The sequence below is a fragment of the Vulpes lagopus genome, chromosome 8 (genome assembly GCF_018345385.1).
Source record: "Vulpes lagopus strain Blue_001 chromosome 8, ASM1834538v1, whole genome shotgun sequence".
In the NCBI taxonomy this organism is placed as follows: domain Eukaryota; kingdom Metazoa; phylum Chordata; class Mammalia; order Carnivora; family Canidae; genus Vulpes; species Vulpes lagopus.
The window spans coordinates 85,424,473-85,440,863 of record NC_054831.1 but is presented as its reverse complement, the minus strand read 5'-3'; the positions used below and the strand labels follow the sequence as shown (position 1 = coordinate 85,440,863).

The window sequence follows — 16,391 nt, the reverse complement described above, 5'->3', positions numbered from 1 at the left end:
ATCCTTGCTAATGCTGGGGACAGGCTTTCATTTCTAGTTTACTAGAATCAGTGAAGGCTTCATGCAACACTTGATAGAGCTACAAAGCTTAAAGTAATTACAAGCCATTAGCTCTCCTCTGCCTTCAACCCAGGTTATAAGTAGGTCCTTTTTGTCCAAGCACCTCCCAGGGAGGGGCAGTATGCCCATGAATTCCAAACATCAAACAATCCAAGCCATCTTTCTGAAGTATAGACTCTCACCCTCCACTTCTACTTTGCCACAGGGCTCCCAGGCTACACAGGTAACCTGTCATCTTTGAGCCAAGTCAGGTGGCAGACTTGGTGACTCCCACCCTTCCTTGGTCTTTTGAGACACTAGAATTTTCCCAGTAGAAACCTGAATTTCCCTGTGGATAAGGGGCTTAAAAGTTTATCTACAAACTATGGTGTATAGACAACACTAGAAGAAAAGATAATTTGGAAACTCATGTCCCGTGCAACACTCTTAAACAAAAGAAAGATAAATGTGTATTATTTTCCTAAGACATTATTTAAAGTTGTTTCTCATGATGAAATTTTTAGGGGCCAGACTGTATGCTCCAGTGACACATTAAATGGATCGATGATAACCTAAGGAACTATAATGAGTATCCATTTCCTGACCCTGCATAGCTGCTTGCCTGCATCTGTGGGATTTGAAGGAAAATGGAGCCAGAGGGAACAGCTCTTGCTACTCTTCTCTCCTCACTATACCCTTTAAAATGTATGCCCAGGGACATACACTGGAGTGCACACGGGACTGTATTTTCAGGAAGCATAGGAACTCTGTTTGGAGCCATGTTTAAGGAAGAAATCTATTTATTATGTATCATGGTCCCAACCCTGACTGTATTTGGCCCAGAGCTAACCAATCCTGGAAAAAATGGTGTAGAAAAAGTAAGAGAGGTGAAAGAAACACAGGGTGGAGGGAAGGAACTATCTCAGAATCTATTTATTAAGCAGAAATGTTTAATTTTGGAAAAACTGGGAAGTTTTCATTCTAGTTTTTTATTTACATGACCATTGAAAATACAAAGTGCAGGTTGTTCTTCTAAGGAGGAGGCAAAGGTGAATGAATGAAGCCAGCAAAGACTTAAGCTTCATAGCTTCTCCTAGGTAGAAGATTCTAACTGTCCTTTCCCACCCTATCTTGTTCCCTCTACCCAGGCCAGGTCAGAACACAAAACATAAACTACACAGAGAACTCCAACAGATAGGATGAGCACCAGACTCTCAGAAAGTTAAAGTGCATCTTCTAAGGACTCCTGTTCCTCTAAGCTAGAGACCTCTAAGCCAGGCTGGCACTCTGGCCCTGAGATGCAGGTGGGAGTGGAGGATGCCAATGAGGGAGCTGCCTCACACGCACAGATGGCTGATCTCATTTTTTTTCCTAATAAGGATCTGTACACACCTCCCAGGATTGTCATTACCATGACAACAGCAGAAGTTGAGGGAGAGCAGGTTAGTGGAACAACAAGCTTCTAAATTCTCAAACAAGGCCTAAGGCTGCACTCACTCATGAAGTGGAAAAATTCATGTTGGCAGCGCTCCTAAACGGATTCCAAAAAACTTAAAGATCGTGGCTTCTTTGTGGAGAAGAATCAGAGATGGAGTCTACACAAAGCCCCTTCATGGAAAGTTGATTTTGTCAGAGAGGTAGGAATCCCTAAAACAAATAAAAGCTTGAATCCCCCCACAAAACTAAGGTGTGTAAACTGTATCCATCTTCCACAAAGAGATATGGCAAACTACGGCAAAAACAATCCCCCAGGAACATTAAAAAAAAAAACAAAACAAAACAGGCTCATTAAGAAAAATATCAAAAAAAGAAAAAAAAAAGAAAAATATCTAGAGGGGCGCCTGCTTGGCTCAGTCGGGTTGGGTGTTTGCCTCCTGCTTAGGTTGTGATCTTAGAGTCCTGGGATCAGAGACCGTATCAGTCTCCCTGCTCAGCAGGGAGTCTGCTTCTCCTTCTGCCCCTCCACCCTGTTCATGTGCTCTACCTCTTTCACCCTGTCTCTCTCGCTCTCTATCCCTCAAGTAAATAAATAAAATCCTTTAAAAAAAAAAGAAAGAAAAAAAAGGAAAAATCTCTAGAATAGAGACTACTGAGAACAACTCAGACCTAAATTCTCAATGTGAAAGGTAGACTCATACCTTGAAAAATGACAAAAATAATTGCCATCTACCAACCATTATTCTCTAGGTCCTGTAACATATGTGCATTATCTCGTTTAATTCTTATAACAACCTTATTAGGTAGACACTACCATTATCTCCATCTTACAGAGAAATTAGAATCAGAAAAGTTAAATAAAGGACTTGGAACTGCAAAGTGGCAGAGCTAGAATTCAAAGGAGGGTTACTCTGGAGCCTGAATTCTTAGGGATTTTTTCTCTGATGTAAGGAAAGGCCTCCTGCTTCCTGCATGAATCGTAAGCCGATGCCTTCCTCACATGATTTCTGAGCCTTCAAATATATCAGACAAGCTCAGGAATATTTACCCTTGATTCTACACCAGCTCTTAAACTTTGGGGGTACATCGGTATAACATGGAGGGCTGGTTGAACACAGATTTCTGGGCCCAACTCTGAGAATTTCTGATTCAGTAGGAATTAGTGTGGCTGCTCCAAGTATTGTACTTTGAGAACCACTGTCTGGTCACTCTAAACTGAGGTCTCCTAAGTCTCACTGCCTTAGTCACCTTGCCTGCCTAATTAATCTTTTCACTGCTTAAGTCCCGGATCCCCTGGGGTCTTCCCTGATAAGCCCCAAGTGTTATCTTTGGCAGTGCTGTGTGGTTTTGGAATTCCCTGAGCTCTTTTGAAAATACTATTTCCCACTCCAGAAATAATCTACTGTTGCCTTAGGTAATGAAATGTAGAAAGTGGGGGCCAGAAGAACTGGTAAGAGTTACCAGAGCAGCCTGGTGCCCTGAAGCCAGTCTTTTTAGTAGTCTTTTTATAACCTCTCGGGATTCTCTCTAGGAACTGATCACAAGAGGGCACTCATTAAAACCTCTTCAGAACATTCACCCTGAGAAAGTGAGTTGTAAACGTGACTGACTGGCCCTTTAATACCCCTCCCCGACAAACACAGCCCTCTCTGAAGAAGTGGCTGTAAATGGAGGTCAGGCTCTCCCTTCTCAGCCCATTTTCTTTCTCTGCTCAGTCTCCTTGGAAGGTGCTAAGGAAGAAGCCCTTTTAGTCCAGGTCTGCTCACACCAAGGAGAGGCTGGATCTAGAACAGGGCCAGTAATCAGGATTAACCCCATTTGATGCCTGACTTGTTAATCCTGCAGGAAACATCACCTGGTGATGTCCCCATTGATCCTTTCAGAGATCCTTTCAGACATCTTCTCTTAGGTTTTTTTGTGGACTGTGAAGATAAATGAACAGTTTAATGACAAAGCAGAAGAATTCATCAATGCAGGAAAAAGAACTCCAAGAAGACATGTGAATGAGGACTGGTGCACAGCAGGCTGTCTTCATGCAGGGGGCTACAGCTATTTTAGGTGTGAGAAGGTAGTGGTTCCTTAGAGGGGGTTGCAGACATAAGTGTAAGGTGACCCAGGCAACAGGAAGAAGCCTTCTGGAAGCAACTGCACCTTCATCCTGAAGCACTAAGCAAAAGAATCAATGAAAGGAAAGCTCTTGGGACCAGAAACAACCACGTTTTTTGAAGGAGTTTCCTTTTCTTTGGGCAAAACTAATGAAGCCTCCTTATTCCATCTACAGAGGGCAGCTGGCATAGGGGCTAGGGAGAGTGCCTGCACTGTAGAGATGTCAGGATGATCCAGACAACCTTAGAGGGTGGTATCTGGGTCCAGAAATGAGAATTACTGAATTCTGGCCACTAGGTTATCAGCCAAGGCCACATCACAGATTGCACAAAACTATTCCGGAAAAAAAAAGAGAGAGAAAATTAGGCACTTATTAATATTATATGTCAAGCATTATTTTCAGCTCTTTCTTTCTTCTTTAGTTATCATGGCAACTCACTAAGATAGGTATTATCATTATACCAGGTTTACAGATGGGATAATTAAGAAAACATGAATTTAAACAATTTTCTTATGTTCACCTAGCAAGGAAGTCTGGACTTGCAATTCAATTCAGATCTGATTCCAAATCATGATCTTGATCCTTATGCATATTCCCTACTAACGGTGCAGAATATATTTTGAATTCTAAAACCTAAAAGTGTCAAAAGGACAGAGCAGAGGGCAGAGGCACACCCCTTTGACTTCATGTCACTGGTGGGGAAGTGTGTTGAAAAGTATGGTTGGGTCATCCATGAATGAGTACTTGAAAGATATAAGCTCTGTCCAGCTCAGTCCATGAGGACTGTGACTTATGAGTCAGAAGCCATCACAGCCTGGAAAGAAGGGTTTAGACAAGAGGGGTTGAGACAATAGGTAAGGGAAGTAGTGGAGACTCCTTCCTTATCTTCTGTCCAGAAGATGGGTTCCTAACATTCTTTCAAATCTGAAGGAGAGACCTGGGCCAGGGGCAGATGAAATAATCAGCAGATGGTTCCTATTATACATTTGCCTAGGAATATACAACCTTCCCCCAGCATCACTGGTGAAAGGGAAAATGTATTCAAACCTAGTTCCTGGCTCACTCACCAGACTGACCTACAAAGCCTCTGTGAGAGCAAGAAAAGCCCTGAAATTAAGGCAGGTGAGCAGGGCATGGCTGTAGCCACTTTCACAGGAAGGCTCTTACCATTCCAGATGCCTCCCATCCTGCAATACTTGGCAGCCCAATACCACTTCCTCCTCCATCACTTCTTCACTCTATCACTAGCATTGGGGTTGCAGATTTGTCAATGAACTATTTAATGTTCTTCTCCTTGCCATCTGGCAATATTAACTCTCTAATGAATTGCTTTAATTTGTGTATTTTTTTTTTTTACAAATGTGACTTTTAGTTGAATCATGCAACATTCATAAATAGCAAATGCTGGCTGATTAGAATCAACAAAAGTCCTTAGAATTGCCAGCAAAAATGGGCCCTTAGCTACACATGTTATTCAGATAGCAGAATCATTTGAAAGGCACCTGGTTATTTTTGGAAAGAATGTTTCACACGCACACTTATGTCATCTGTAATGTATCTATGTATGTATTTGAATTTGGATGGATTCTTGCAAGTCACCCATGCTAGGAATATAAGTGCTACATACACGTGGATTTGGAGCTAGACATACTTGAGTTTGAATCCTACCTCTGCCACTTACAAACTACATGACCCTGGCTATGTTTCTTACCCTCTCTGTGTCTCTAGTTTCTCATATGTAAGATAGACATAATAAATCCCTTGCAAGATTGTCATGGTGAATAAAAGACATCAGACATATAATGTGCTTGGCACATGTCCGGGTAGATTATGGCTCAACAATTAGTAACTATTATCATCATCATGATGTTCTACTAATAGAGGATTATGATAGACACCATTTTCAATCTCTGTAATCCTTCCTTTCTGAAAAAACTACCACAGGGATGGGCCTACAAGGCCATATTTTTATTACATGACATTACTTTATTGATTAGGCCAGAATAAGAAAACTAAGGAAATGTGAATTAAAAGAATTTTTCTATGCTCTCATCAAACCCAGCCATTGGGTTTTTGGTCCAATCTGGCAGATTCTATTTCCTGAAAGTATGGATTAGGAATCAGTCCCCAATGGTCCTCTAAACTAAGAAACTATGAGATGGTCATGTGTGCAAATGTACATATCAAGACAGTAAAAAATCGGTCTACAGAATGATGTAGATAAGCAGAAAGAAGCAGATCTGACTTTGACTTGAAGTCAAAGAGAGTGGTGCCTTGGTTTTCATAACTTTCCACTTCCATGAGAAACTCCACTGCATCTGTCTATGTATATATCTCTTTATCTCTCTATGTATCTCCTTCCCTTTTGCTTAACCACTTTGAATGGGTTTCTATTGTCTTCAACCAAAAGATCTTTGCTAACAGTGTCATCTCTGTGAATGAAGACGTGGATCTTCTCCACGTGGCTCAGACAGCCTAAGCACATGAAAGATGCCTGGTTATTTTATAAAAGAACTTACACACACACACACACACACACACACACACACACACTTATGGTCTCTGTTTCAATTCTTGAAGGAAATGAAGTAGAAAATAAAAATAATCATGGGTATATGTAAGGAAGTCATACATGTAAGGAAAAGAAGAAAAACTAGAAAGAAAGCCATTAACATTTTTGGTCTTAAAAAAACAAGTCATCAAAAAAAAAAACAAAAACAAAAAAACAAGTCATCTGATTGCCTTTGAGAACCCAATCAAGAAGAGAGAGACCCTGGGTCTTTACCTGGTGTTGCACTGGATACTGTTGGCCACTGCTGATCAGGCCCTCCTGGACCAGCCCGTAGAATGCCAGCCTCCTCTAGGTGCACAGAGCTGAGTAAACACACAGACCCAGATAATGGTTAGACCATAAATGACTTTCCAGATCTCCTTCCACCCAGAGAAAGTACATGCATCTCTGAAGGCAGGGCTCCAGCTAACACATTCTACTCATACTTGAACTGAAGCAATTACTGCTGAGCAGTTACCTTACATAAACAGCAAAAGCACTGCTGACTTACTGCTTGCTATACTATTCTGGCAATAAACACGTTTTATCTTTATGGCAATTTTGGTTGTCATTAATGCCACGTGGTGTTCACTAAATCTAACAGGAAGCCCATCAGAGGGCTAATGCCGTTTTAACATCTTAATGCTGCAGCAGATGAAGAGAGCTTGTTCTCAGAAGCCCCAGGCCTCTCTTGCTGATTTTGTTTCTGAGTCATCTATAGCAAAGACAAAAACACATGAAAACCATTTGTTGACAACTATAGCATTATTCCAATTTAGTTGCCCAATTACTTCTTAAGCTTATTTTCTGTTTTACTTTCTGTATCTTTTACTTAATAGATAGACAACCCACTCTATATTTCCTGGGACTTGAGGAAATCTATCACCACCACCCCCAGATCCCAATTCAGAAGAGATTAATTCAGCATCAGATATTGCAGGGAGACATGAACTGGGACACCCTTAGAGGCAAACAGAGATAGAACATAAACAATTCAAGGATGGAGCAAACATCATAATGCTAGCACATAGTAGACCTTCATGTATTTGTGGGATGGATGAATGAAGGAAAAAACAAATGGAATCCAAAGAGTAAACATCATACAAGAAAATCATCACCAGAATCAGTATTCTTTTCAAAAAGACATTGGTTCATCTTGCAAATTAAGTTACTAAAACAACATTTATACTATTGTCTAAAGGGGTTATATGAGACAGCAGAGCAGACAATCTTGAACTATAGTGGGGGAAGCCCAACTATCAATTACATATACTTTCACTTGTGACTCTGAATAACATATCTAATAAAAATTGATTCATTAAGCTCTGTCCTATTGTTATTCTTCCCTTCATCTACATCCTAGAATCTTTTCTTTTTTCCCCCAAATATTAATATCCTTCATGTGTTCCCAGATTCTACCAGCAAATTATATGGGTTCAATCAGATTCATTCTGAAGATATAACTACCCTGGAACCACCTCAACTCAAAGCAGAAATTTTCAAAGGAACAGTTATATGGTGTCTGAGGCTGGAATGGCCAAGAAGCCAAGCACATGTGTAAAAAGAGAAGAGTATTCTTTAAGTTTACAGCTCGGATACATGTTCAGTGTATTATACTGTGAGGAATAAATTATATTTAGCTTCAATTTTTTAAAAGATTTTATTTATTTACTCATTAAAGACAGAGAGAGAAAGAGAGAGAGAGAAAGACAGAGACACAGGCAGAGGGAGAAGCAGGCTCCATGCAGGGAGCCCGATGTAGGACTCGATCCTAGGACTCCAGGATCACGCTCTGGGCTGAAGATGGTGCTAAACCGCTGAGCCACCTGGGCTGCCCAGCTTCAATTTTTATTTCATTTCTTATCTTACTTATATCTCATGGTATCTTAATTGAAATTTGAATAGGAGCACACTTGCCTTTTTTTTTTCCCCATTTGAAAATGGAATAAGGATGTAGTGGGTTTTAGCATTTTATTTCAAATATAGTTTTTAAGGTACATCTCATGGCTTTGATACTTTTTAAGTACAGCACTAATTCAACTAGGACGGAAAAGCTGGTATGATAAACTATGCCTTTTCCTACTGTACAGTTTGCAACACTAGCTCAGATGCAGGCAAAAGGAGAAACCAGTCACTAACAAATATAAAGAGTCTTCCTGGGCAGCCCAGGTGGCTCAACGGTTTAGCATCGCCTTCAGCCCAGGGCATGATCCTGGAGACCCAGGATCGAGTCCCATGTCAGACTCCCTGCATGGAGCCTGCTTCTCTCTCTGCCTGTGTCTCTGCCTCTCTCTTTGTATGTGTCTCTCATGAATAAAAAAAAGGAGTCTTCCTGACACCACATTACAGCATCTGCCCAAGTATTTCTGGACTAAAATTGCAACCCAGTTTCCAATGTGACATTTCACTATGCCAATACTAATCTTCTGGCCTTCACTGGTTGCTTCTTGTTCAGAAATAGCCCCCATTATAATGATTTCTGCCTAACTTGTAATGTAAGGCTTGAGAATATGTTAATTTTACTTTAATGCATTTTTAAATGGTTTTAAAACTAATTTTTCATTAACTTAACACATACCATGTGAGCTCTCTCTTTAGAAATTGATGTAAGTTTGGTAAAGATCTAGTTATGTGTTACCCAGACATTTTGGGGGCTTAAGTTTAGAGTTTATTCATTCTTTAAAACTAAATCCTGTTGGTAGTAGTGATCATTAGTTTCTTGGTTTTCAGGCACTCAAAAATAAGGAATCTTTTATTTGGCCCTATGGCATTAAATCAGCTCTGGGAATAATGGTAGTTAATCAATTACTGTCAAAGAGACAAAGTAGAGAAAGCAAAATCATACTTAATCTGAATCTTAGAGTAATGCTATTACTATAGGTTCATTTAAAATAAGATATATTTGGTCTCCAGATATTCAATAAAGTCCTTTCACAAGGCTCATCCTCTGAAGAGCCCAGGCCATTGATGGCAATGAGAGAGTAACAAGATGGAAAAGGAGTTCTAATATGGGTGAACACGAACAAGAAAAACAGCCAATTATTGTGGTTGATAAGATATAAGAGTTGATATGTGACAGAAAACCAAAGTAGACAACACGTACCTATACTTAGGTCTAAATGCATCAGGTATTAATTTCTAAAGGAGGGACATAAAGTATAGATGAGAAGGGATCATTATTTCCTCATAGAATTCTGATGAAGGAATATACGCAGCAGCCTGTCTCTGTAATTTTGCAGGGAGTTCTCACCTGCCAGCACTTGATAAACATTTGGCACTATTTCCAATGTTTCAAGGAATAGACTTGGAGACAAAAGGAACTATATTCCCCTAGCAAAGTATCTAAAGCTTCTCAGTTTGACAGCAGTTTCCAGCCTCTAGACACAGAACGTGTCTGAGCCATGCAAAGTTAGTTGTTCTGATTGAAAAAAGGAAGGAAATACATACCTGTGCATTCCTGCTCGTAGGGAGGCAGAGTAACGCCAGTCAGGGTTGGGCTGTCGTGGCTGTAAAATCACAAAGGGGGGTTTTGTTAATAAGGCAAAACAATGATCTCCCAGTGATTGATTAGCTGTTTCTAAAATATTTCCATGGATCTGAAAAAAGTATTGAAGGAGCAATGTGCAACTCTAAGATGATATCTGTATATATAGCGCTTGAGGAGAAAATTAGCTCATCAGGGTCTTTACACAGACTCAAGACCATGGAAAAACCAGATTTAATGATGCTGTGAGGACCAGCTGTGGCTTTGCTTTGCTCAAAACAGGTCTCTGTTCCTAAAGCAGCACTGTGGGGAGGGCAGTCTATTTTGAGACAGGGAAAGCTTTCATTGTTTTTGCTTTCAAATGTCTTACTAAAGGAACATCTTCAATTTGGTATTCTAGATCTAACAGGGTACACAGCCACAGAAGTTCTGCTGGTCTGGCTGGACTGCAGAGGACTGCAATCTGCTGCTGGCTTTGCAGACTGCAGCACGTTTGACCCAGGATGGATGAACGGGTATGAACTCCAGCGTCCGAGAACCTTCTGCTGATTGAAGAGGAATACCAGGGAGAGGAAAACACACCACGACGGGAGTTTGATCTTGTTTTGCTACATAATCCTTTTCATAAAATTGTACTCGTTCCCTGCTTTTCTGAGTGTTTTGCCTCCTCACTCAATTACTGTTCACTCAGCTCTGATTGCTTAACAGGGAGTCGCTGAAACCCAAGAAGCACCTGGCTCACTCTGCACCACCTGTGTACTAGAAAGATCTGCTGTCCTCTGTCCACAGACTGTCACTTCAAAGTGGAGGGGACACAAAGGAAATTATAGCCCCACCCCCAAAGACTGTTTGAGGAGTCATGGGCTGCATAGAAGCTACTCAGGAATCAATGCGGACAAAATAACTATCTCGTTATTTATTAGCAAAAATTAGTTATTAAAAAAACCTGTGATAGATGTTTTCATGGGCAGAGATTAAAGTGGCTCTGTCACTGAACACTGAAGTCTATTTGAATGGAAAGATGAAGAGATGGAGGTTGTATTCTATAATTTCCTCTGGATTATAATGATCATATTTGGTAGACACAAAGCCACAGTAATATCAATACACTACTTCAAAATGTCAATAATTCTTGTTCTTATCCTTTTTATTGTTTATTCAAAGAAAGCAGAGTATTTCATAAACACCCCTATTCACAACACCTAGGAAAGAAGTAATTCACATCTCTACTTCCTGACAGACTTTTGGGAGGTTAGATGGTATTTAGAGAGTTAGCCAAAGTCAAGGCCCAGAAAAAGCTACAACTCTAAGATACTTTACCTCAAATGTACCCATACACTAACTGCCCTCTCTGGTCCCTTCCACTTTGCTGGCAAGATATGAATGAATATGCAAATTGCTTCATCCTTGGTTTTTAAGTTCACAGTGTGCTATATGGATGTACCATATAGAGTAGCATAAAACTCTCTACAGATGACATGAAAGGATTCTCATTTTCTACTGGTGGTGCTGCAGAGAACAAAAGAGAAACTTTGCAAATCATTCTGTAAACCTGGAACTATGACTGAAATATTTCCTATTAACCCAATCATCACCCTTACCATCAGCAGCCCTAGTATCAATTGTGAGAACCTTCTTTTAATAAAGACTTGGACATCTGTTGCCAGGTAAGTGTTCCCAATTTTTCTGTGAGTGGGTAACATTCATGATGAACACTGCTGCAACTTGATCTTTGGAATGAAAGCATCAACCTCATTTTGCTGAAAGGCACAGTTCTAACAGGACTAACCAAGGAACTCAGTTTGCTACACAACCCCACTTCCTCAATGATAATTTGTCATACTGCTATTTTCTGAAATAGTCCATCAGCAACAAGGTGATTCTCAGATTCATTTGCCAGAATCATACTTATGACATGTCTTAGGATAGTAAGACTGGGCAGGGAAAAGGTAAAGAAGAATATAGAATGTTCTAAGTCTCCACACAATATTAGGCAAAGGGGTAAGCACTTTATATATTATTGCAAGTATCCTAACACTTTTTTTAACACCATAAATTCTATAAAAGGGATATCTCTTTTGTTCATAAAACATATGAATAGCTGTAGATATTCATAATACATATCTATGTCCTCAGATCTTAGCAGGGTCCAGGCATTTGGTAGGCCTTTAAAATGTTTTTGAACAAGTGAACTGTCATTCATGATAACATTAATGTACTTAAATCTATAGAAATATGAAATCTGAACTTGAGAAAGATTAGATTACTTGCCTGATTGGTGAGTGTGGCCGATTGTTACCATTTAGGTCTCCCTAACACCAAAGTCTGTGGGGTTTTTAAAAAAGATTTATTTATTTGAGAGAGAGAGAGCAAGCATATGAAGGGGGGTTGGCAAGCAGAGAGAGAGAGGGAGAGAGAAACTTGAGCAGACTTTATTCTGAGCACAGAGCCTAATGTGGGGCATGATCCTAAGATCATGACCTGAGCCAAAACCAGAGTTACCCACTTAAACGACTGACCCACCCAGGCACCTCACAAAAGTTTGTGTTTTTATTTATATGGAATGACATATATTGTTAACACTTGAACAACATAGGTTTGAACAGCACGGGGCCACTTATATGTGGATTTTTTTCAATAAATACCATATAGTATTCTAAATGTATTTTCCCCTCCTTATGATGTTCTTAATAACATTTTCTTTCCTCTAGCTTACTTTATTGTAAGAATACAGTATATAATACATGTAACATGTGTTAACCAACTGTTCATGTTCTCAGTAAGGCTTCTGGGCAACAGTAAGAAATTAGTAGTGAAGTTTTTAGGGAGTCAAAATTTATACTTGGATTTTCAACTGTACATGGGCCTGGCACCCCTAACCCTTGTGTTGTTCAAGGGCCAACTGTACTTCCCTTTTTCCCCTTTGTTATATCTGAGTTTCCCAGATATTATTTTTAAATGATACAAATTTAAAGTAATAAATGTATATGGGTTTCACAAAAACTTGATTAAAGTTGGAAAAACTCAAGTTTAAAGGTTGACTACTGATATACCTGACACATTAGAAACATGTACTAAGGATTTGAATGAAGTGTGATTGTTTCGTCTAACACTTGGAGAGATGTTCTGTTCTTCTGTTGTTTGAAAGCTTAGTCCTTCAGGAGACTAACAGCCACAAAACTCCAGATGTGGAAAAAATGAATTAGGTAGTCCATATAGGTGATGTAGCATTAATGAAGAACAAGAAGCCATTTCAGTTTCTATCAAAATTATAGCAAAGATTTAATGTATCTTGTAACGGTATTATTTATTATTTATACCATAGAATATCTGAACTACAGAAGGATGAATCACCTCTTTTGGGACAAATTTAAAATAGGCTTAAAATACCCTATCTCTGTCAAAAAAAAAAAATCATAGGATCACTCAGGAAATGACACTCTTTGTCATGGAAATCCATGTTGAAGCTATCAGTAAATGGCCCTCTGAGACATGAAACTATAAGCAGCATCTTCTTCCCCTTCTCCTTTTTATCCATCTATTAAGGATGTATCTACTCAAGATTTTTCACAGTCATACTTTGTGAACATTGATATGAACTATGATAGGCAGAATCCTAAAATGTCCCCCAAGATCCTCATATCTTGGTGTATATGCATTGCATGATCTCCAAGAATAAATATGATGGATCGTACTCTGATTAGGTTATGTTATATGACACATTTGGCTTTAAGACAGGGAAATCAAATCATCTGGGCCGGACTGACCTACTAATCACACGAACCCTTTAAATCTGGGTCTAGAGATCAGAGACAGAAATTGGAGAGATTTGAAGCATGAGAGGGATTCCATGTGAGAGAATGTTCTCCATTGTTAGCTCTAAAGATGGAGAGGATCATGAGGCAAGGACCTGAGTACAACCCCTAGGAACCGAAACTGAGAGTGACCTCCAGCCACCAGTATCTAAGTATGTAGTCCACAAAGTAAATTCTGGCAGCAGTAAATTCTGCCAATAGCCTGAGTGAATTTGAAAGCATATTATCCCCCCAAGGCCTCCAGAAGAGAACTCAGCCAAGGTGCCATATTGATTTCAGCCCTGTGAAAACCTAAGCAGAGAATCTACTCACATCATGCAGGACTCTGAGATAAGTGGAAGTTGTTTTTAACCACTAATTTGTGGTAATTTCTTACAAAGCAATAGAAAATGAATATATAAACTGTTGGTCAATAAGGCAAAAAGGAGTATAACATTTAAAATAATCACTGCTGGGGCGCCTGGGTGGCATATTAGTCTTTTTTTTTTTAAGATTCTATTTATTTATGCATGAGAGACAGAGAGAGAGAGAGAGGCAGAGACACAGGCAGAGGGAGAAGCAGGCTCTATGCAGGGAGCCTGACGTGGGACTCGATCCTGGATCCCCAGGATCACACCCTGGGCTGAAGACAGCACTAAACCATTGAGCCACCTGGGCTGCCCGCATATTAGTCTTCTAGTAAAGCAAACTGAAAAGATGATAAATATGAGAATTCTAAGTGAAATACTTTCCTCTGAAGTCACCTGCAACCCCCAATCCATGAAGCAGGAAAATAAAATAAACATAATATTGAAACATACCTAATGGGTTCCAGTACAAGAGAAAGAGCTAGGTTCGCTTAATTCTGGACACACAGCCTGTTAGCACAGGGGTTATTCCCTCACTCACAGTTTTACTTCCCCAGAGCCCAGAGTTCTGACCCTGCAAGGCCAGAAAGGAACTGATGTTGCTTATGTGCCAAGGAACTAACATTTTCCTTCAACTTTGCAATGTCAAATATTTCTTTGCACTTGTCAACCTCAAATTCCTGAAAGAAAATTTTTTCATTTTTAGGTGATTTGAAAGATTTGAAATACTGCTAAGGAATCCTCTCACTTTTGATTTTTGAAATCATGATTATAGATTATAATGCTCAAAATATGATCATTCAGCTAAACTAAATTTATATTCATACTTAATATGCACAGGAAAATTGAACCAGGTGAATTCCTAACAAAAGTCATATTCAAAGAAACCTTTAAATCTCCATTAAATTCATCTAAACCTCTGGGTTTGGTGATGGCAAGTTTTCCTCAAATATTTGCAAACTGACATCATCCTAACCTCTCATTGAGAGCAAAAACTGGTGGCAAACCAAAGCAAGTATTCAGAACTGACTCTGCTATTCTGTGAAGCAGACAGCATGCCAATAGGCAATTTATAATATGCCAGGCTGTGTCCCTGCAGTGTTTGGAGGTAGACCAGATGCCCATGTGACAGCTCGCTCCTGGGTCAGAGGAAAGGATAGGCCAATGACATTCAAGCTACAATAAATAGATTTCTTCATCAGTCAGAATATGTGCAAGATACAGAGACTGAGAAGAGCTCGGCCATAATTTCATCTGGCTCAGCAGATCTGCAGAAAAAGGGAGGAAGGAGGTAATTTGAAGAAATTATTATATTACCAGACCAAAGAAAATAAACCTTTTCTCAGAAGAACAGTCCTATAACCAATATGGAAATGGCAAAACAAAGCAGTCCACCCACTTAAAAGTGACAATGAGAGGATGCAACACTGGAATGGAAGTTCACAGAATTTGTTTGCCTGTTCTGACCATCACACACTTTTTATGAATTCACCACCATGTCATTTTGTACCAAGTGTAAATTCTGACACAGGACAGAGTCACCAGATAGAAAAGTCAGTCCTAGGGGAAAAAAATTAGATGCCACTAAAAGAAAGGTTAACTCTTTCAGATCATGGCATCTGCAATTAGGGTGAATGTGTATACACAGGGGCAGAAATACTGAAGATCTGATGGTTACAAATTGCTTGAAAATAAATGTCAGCAAACTTATTTCTGTTAGTCTTTTGTGATTTCCACATTGTGTGCCACCTGGTCCCATGGAAGCACAGTTGGGCAAATCTGCCCAGAGTACTCAGAGTGACTCATGAGCAGTCACAGACCCATAAATGCACAGAATCTACCTTAAGATTTGGTTACCTTTTCTTGGAGGCTCTAAAAGGGGAGTTAACCACATTCAGTATCAGGTTTTCAGAAATCTCCAACGAGAAATTCTGCCCCATTGCCAAAAAGTTACTTCAAAAATCTCATTGCACAAATGGCTCATGAAATAAGCTCACCAGGGGTGAAATCTATCAAAAGATGAGTCTGGTGTTAAATTGCTGTTTAATAAGCAACAAAAGAGAAACCAGAAAAAGAACAGAGATGAAAGATCATAACAGGCTATGCCAAAGTCAAACAGATAAACAAATAAAAATATATCAGCCTGGTAGTAATATTTTTACTCATTGATCCTCCCATTTATGACCTACTTTTATGCAAGGAGTTACTCTTTCTCCAAAAGCAGTCAATTTACACTGCTAGATGAACCAGTGGTAGCCAAAATGCCAAAATATCACCTAACAAAAGGAGTATAAACATTGGGATTTCTGTCCACTCATATTATTTCAAACAGCAGAGTTGTTGGATTCAGACAAACAGGACTTAAAATAGACTAACAGAATGACTTGTGTGTGTTACTTAACCTCTCTGAGCTTATTTCCTCACATGTTAGATGTCGGTAAAGGTTTCTTTCATGTATGATTTACAAGAAATGAAATCACACAAAGCAGAACATTTTTATATAGCATCGTGGTCAATGAGTGCAGATTTCCTTACTCATCCTTTATAATCTTCATCTAATTTAACACACATGGCATGAGGTGCAGCTAGGACTCTTCTGCCATCTGCAGTA

The 16,391-nt window shown here is 39.5% G+C and overlaps 2 protein-coding genes across 2 annotated transcripts in view; both read right to left on the bottom strand.

The window, feature by feature from the left end:
* LOC121496920 (protocadherin alpha-13-like) overlaps positions 1 to 16,391 on the bottom strand; it is a 109,744-nt gene that overhangs the window by 27,573 nt on the left and 65,780 nt on the right. The window contains 2 exon segments of the mRNA XM_041765814.1: positions 6,369 to 6,457; positions 9,582 to 9,640. Coding sequence (XP_041621748.1) covers positions 6,369 to 6,457; positions 9,582 to 9,640 — 148 coding nt within the window.
* LOC121497767 (protocadherin alpha-3-like) overlaps positions 9,582 to 16,391 on the bottom strand; it is a 147,430-nt gene continuing 140,620 nt past the window's right edge. The window contains 1 exon segment of the mRNA XM_041767486.1: positions 9,582 to 9,640. The gene's annotated coding sequence lies outside the window, so the exon portion shown is untranslated.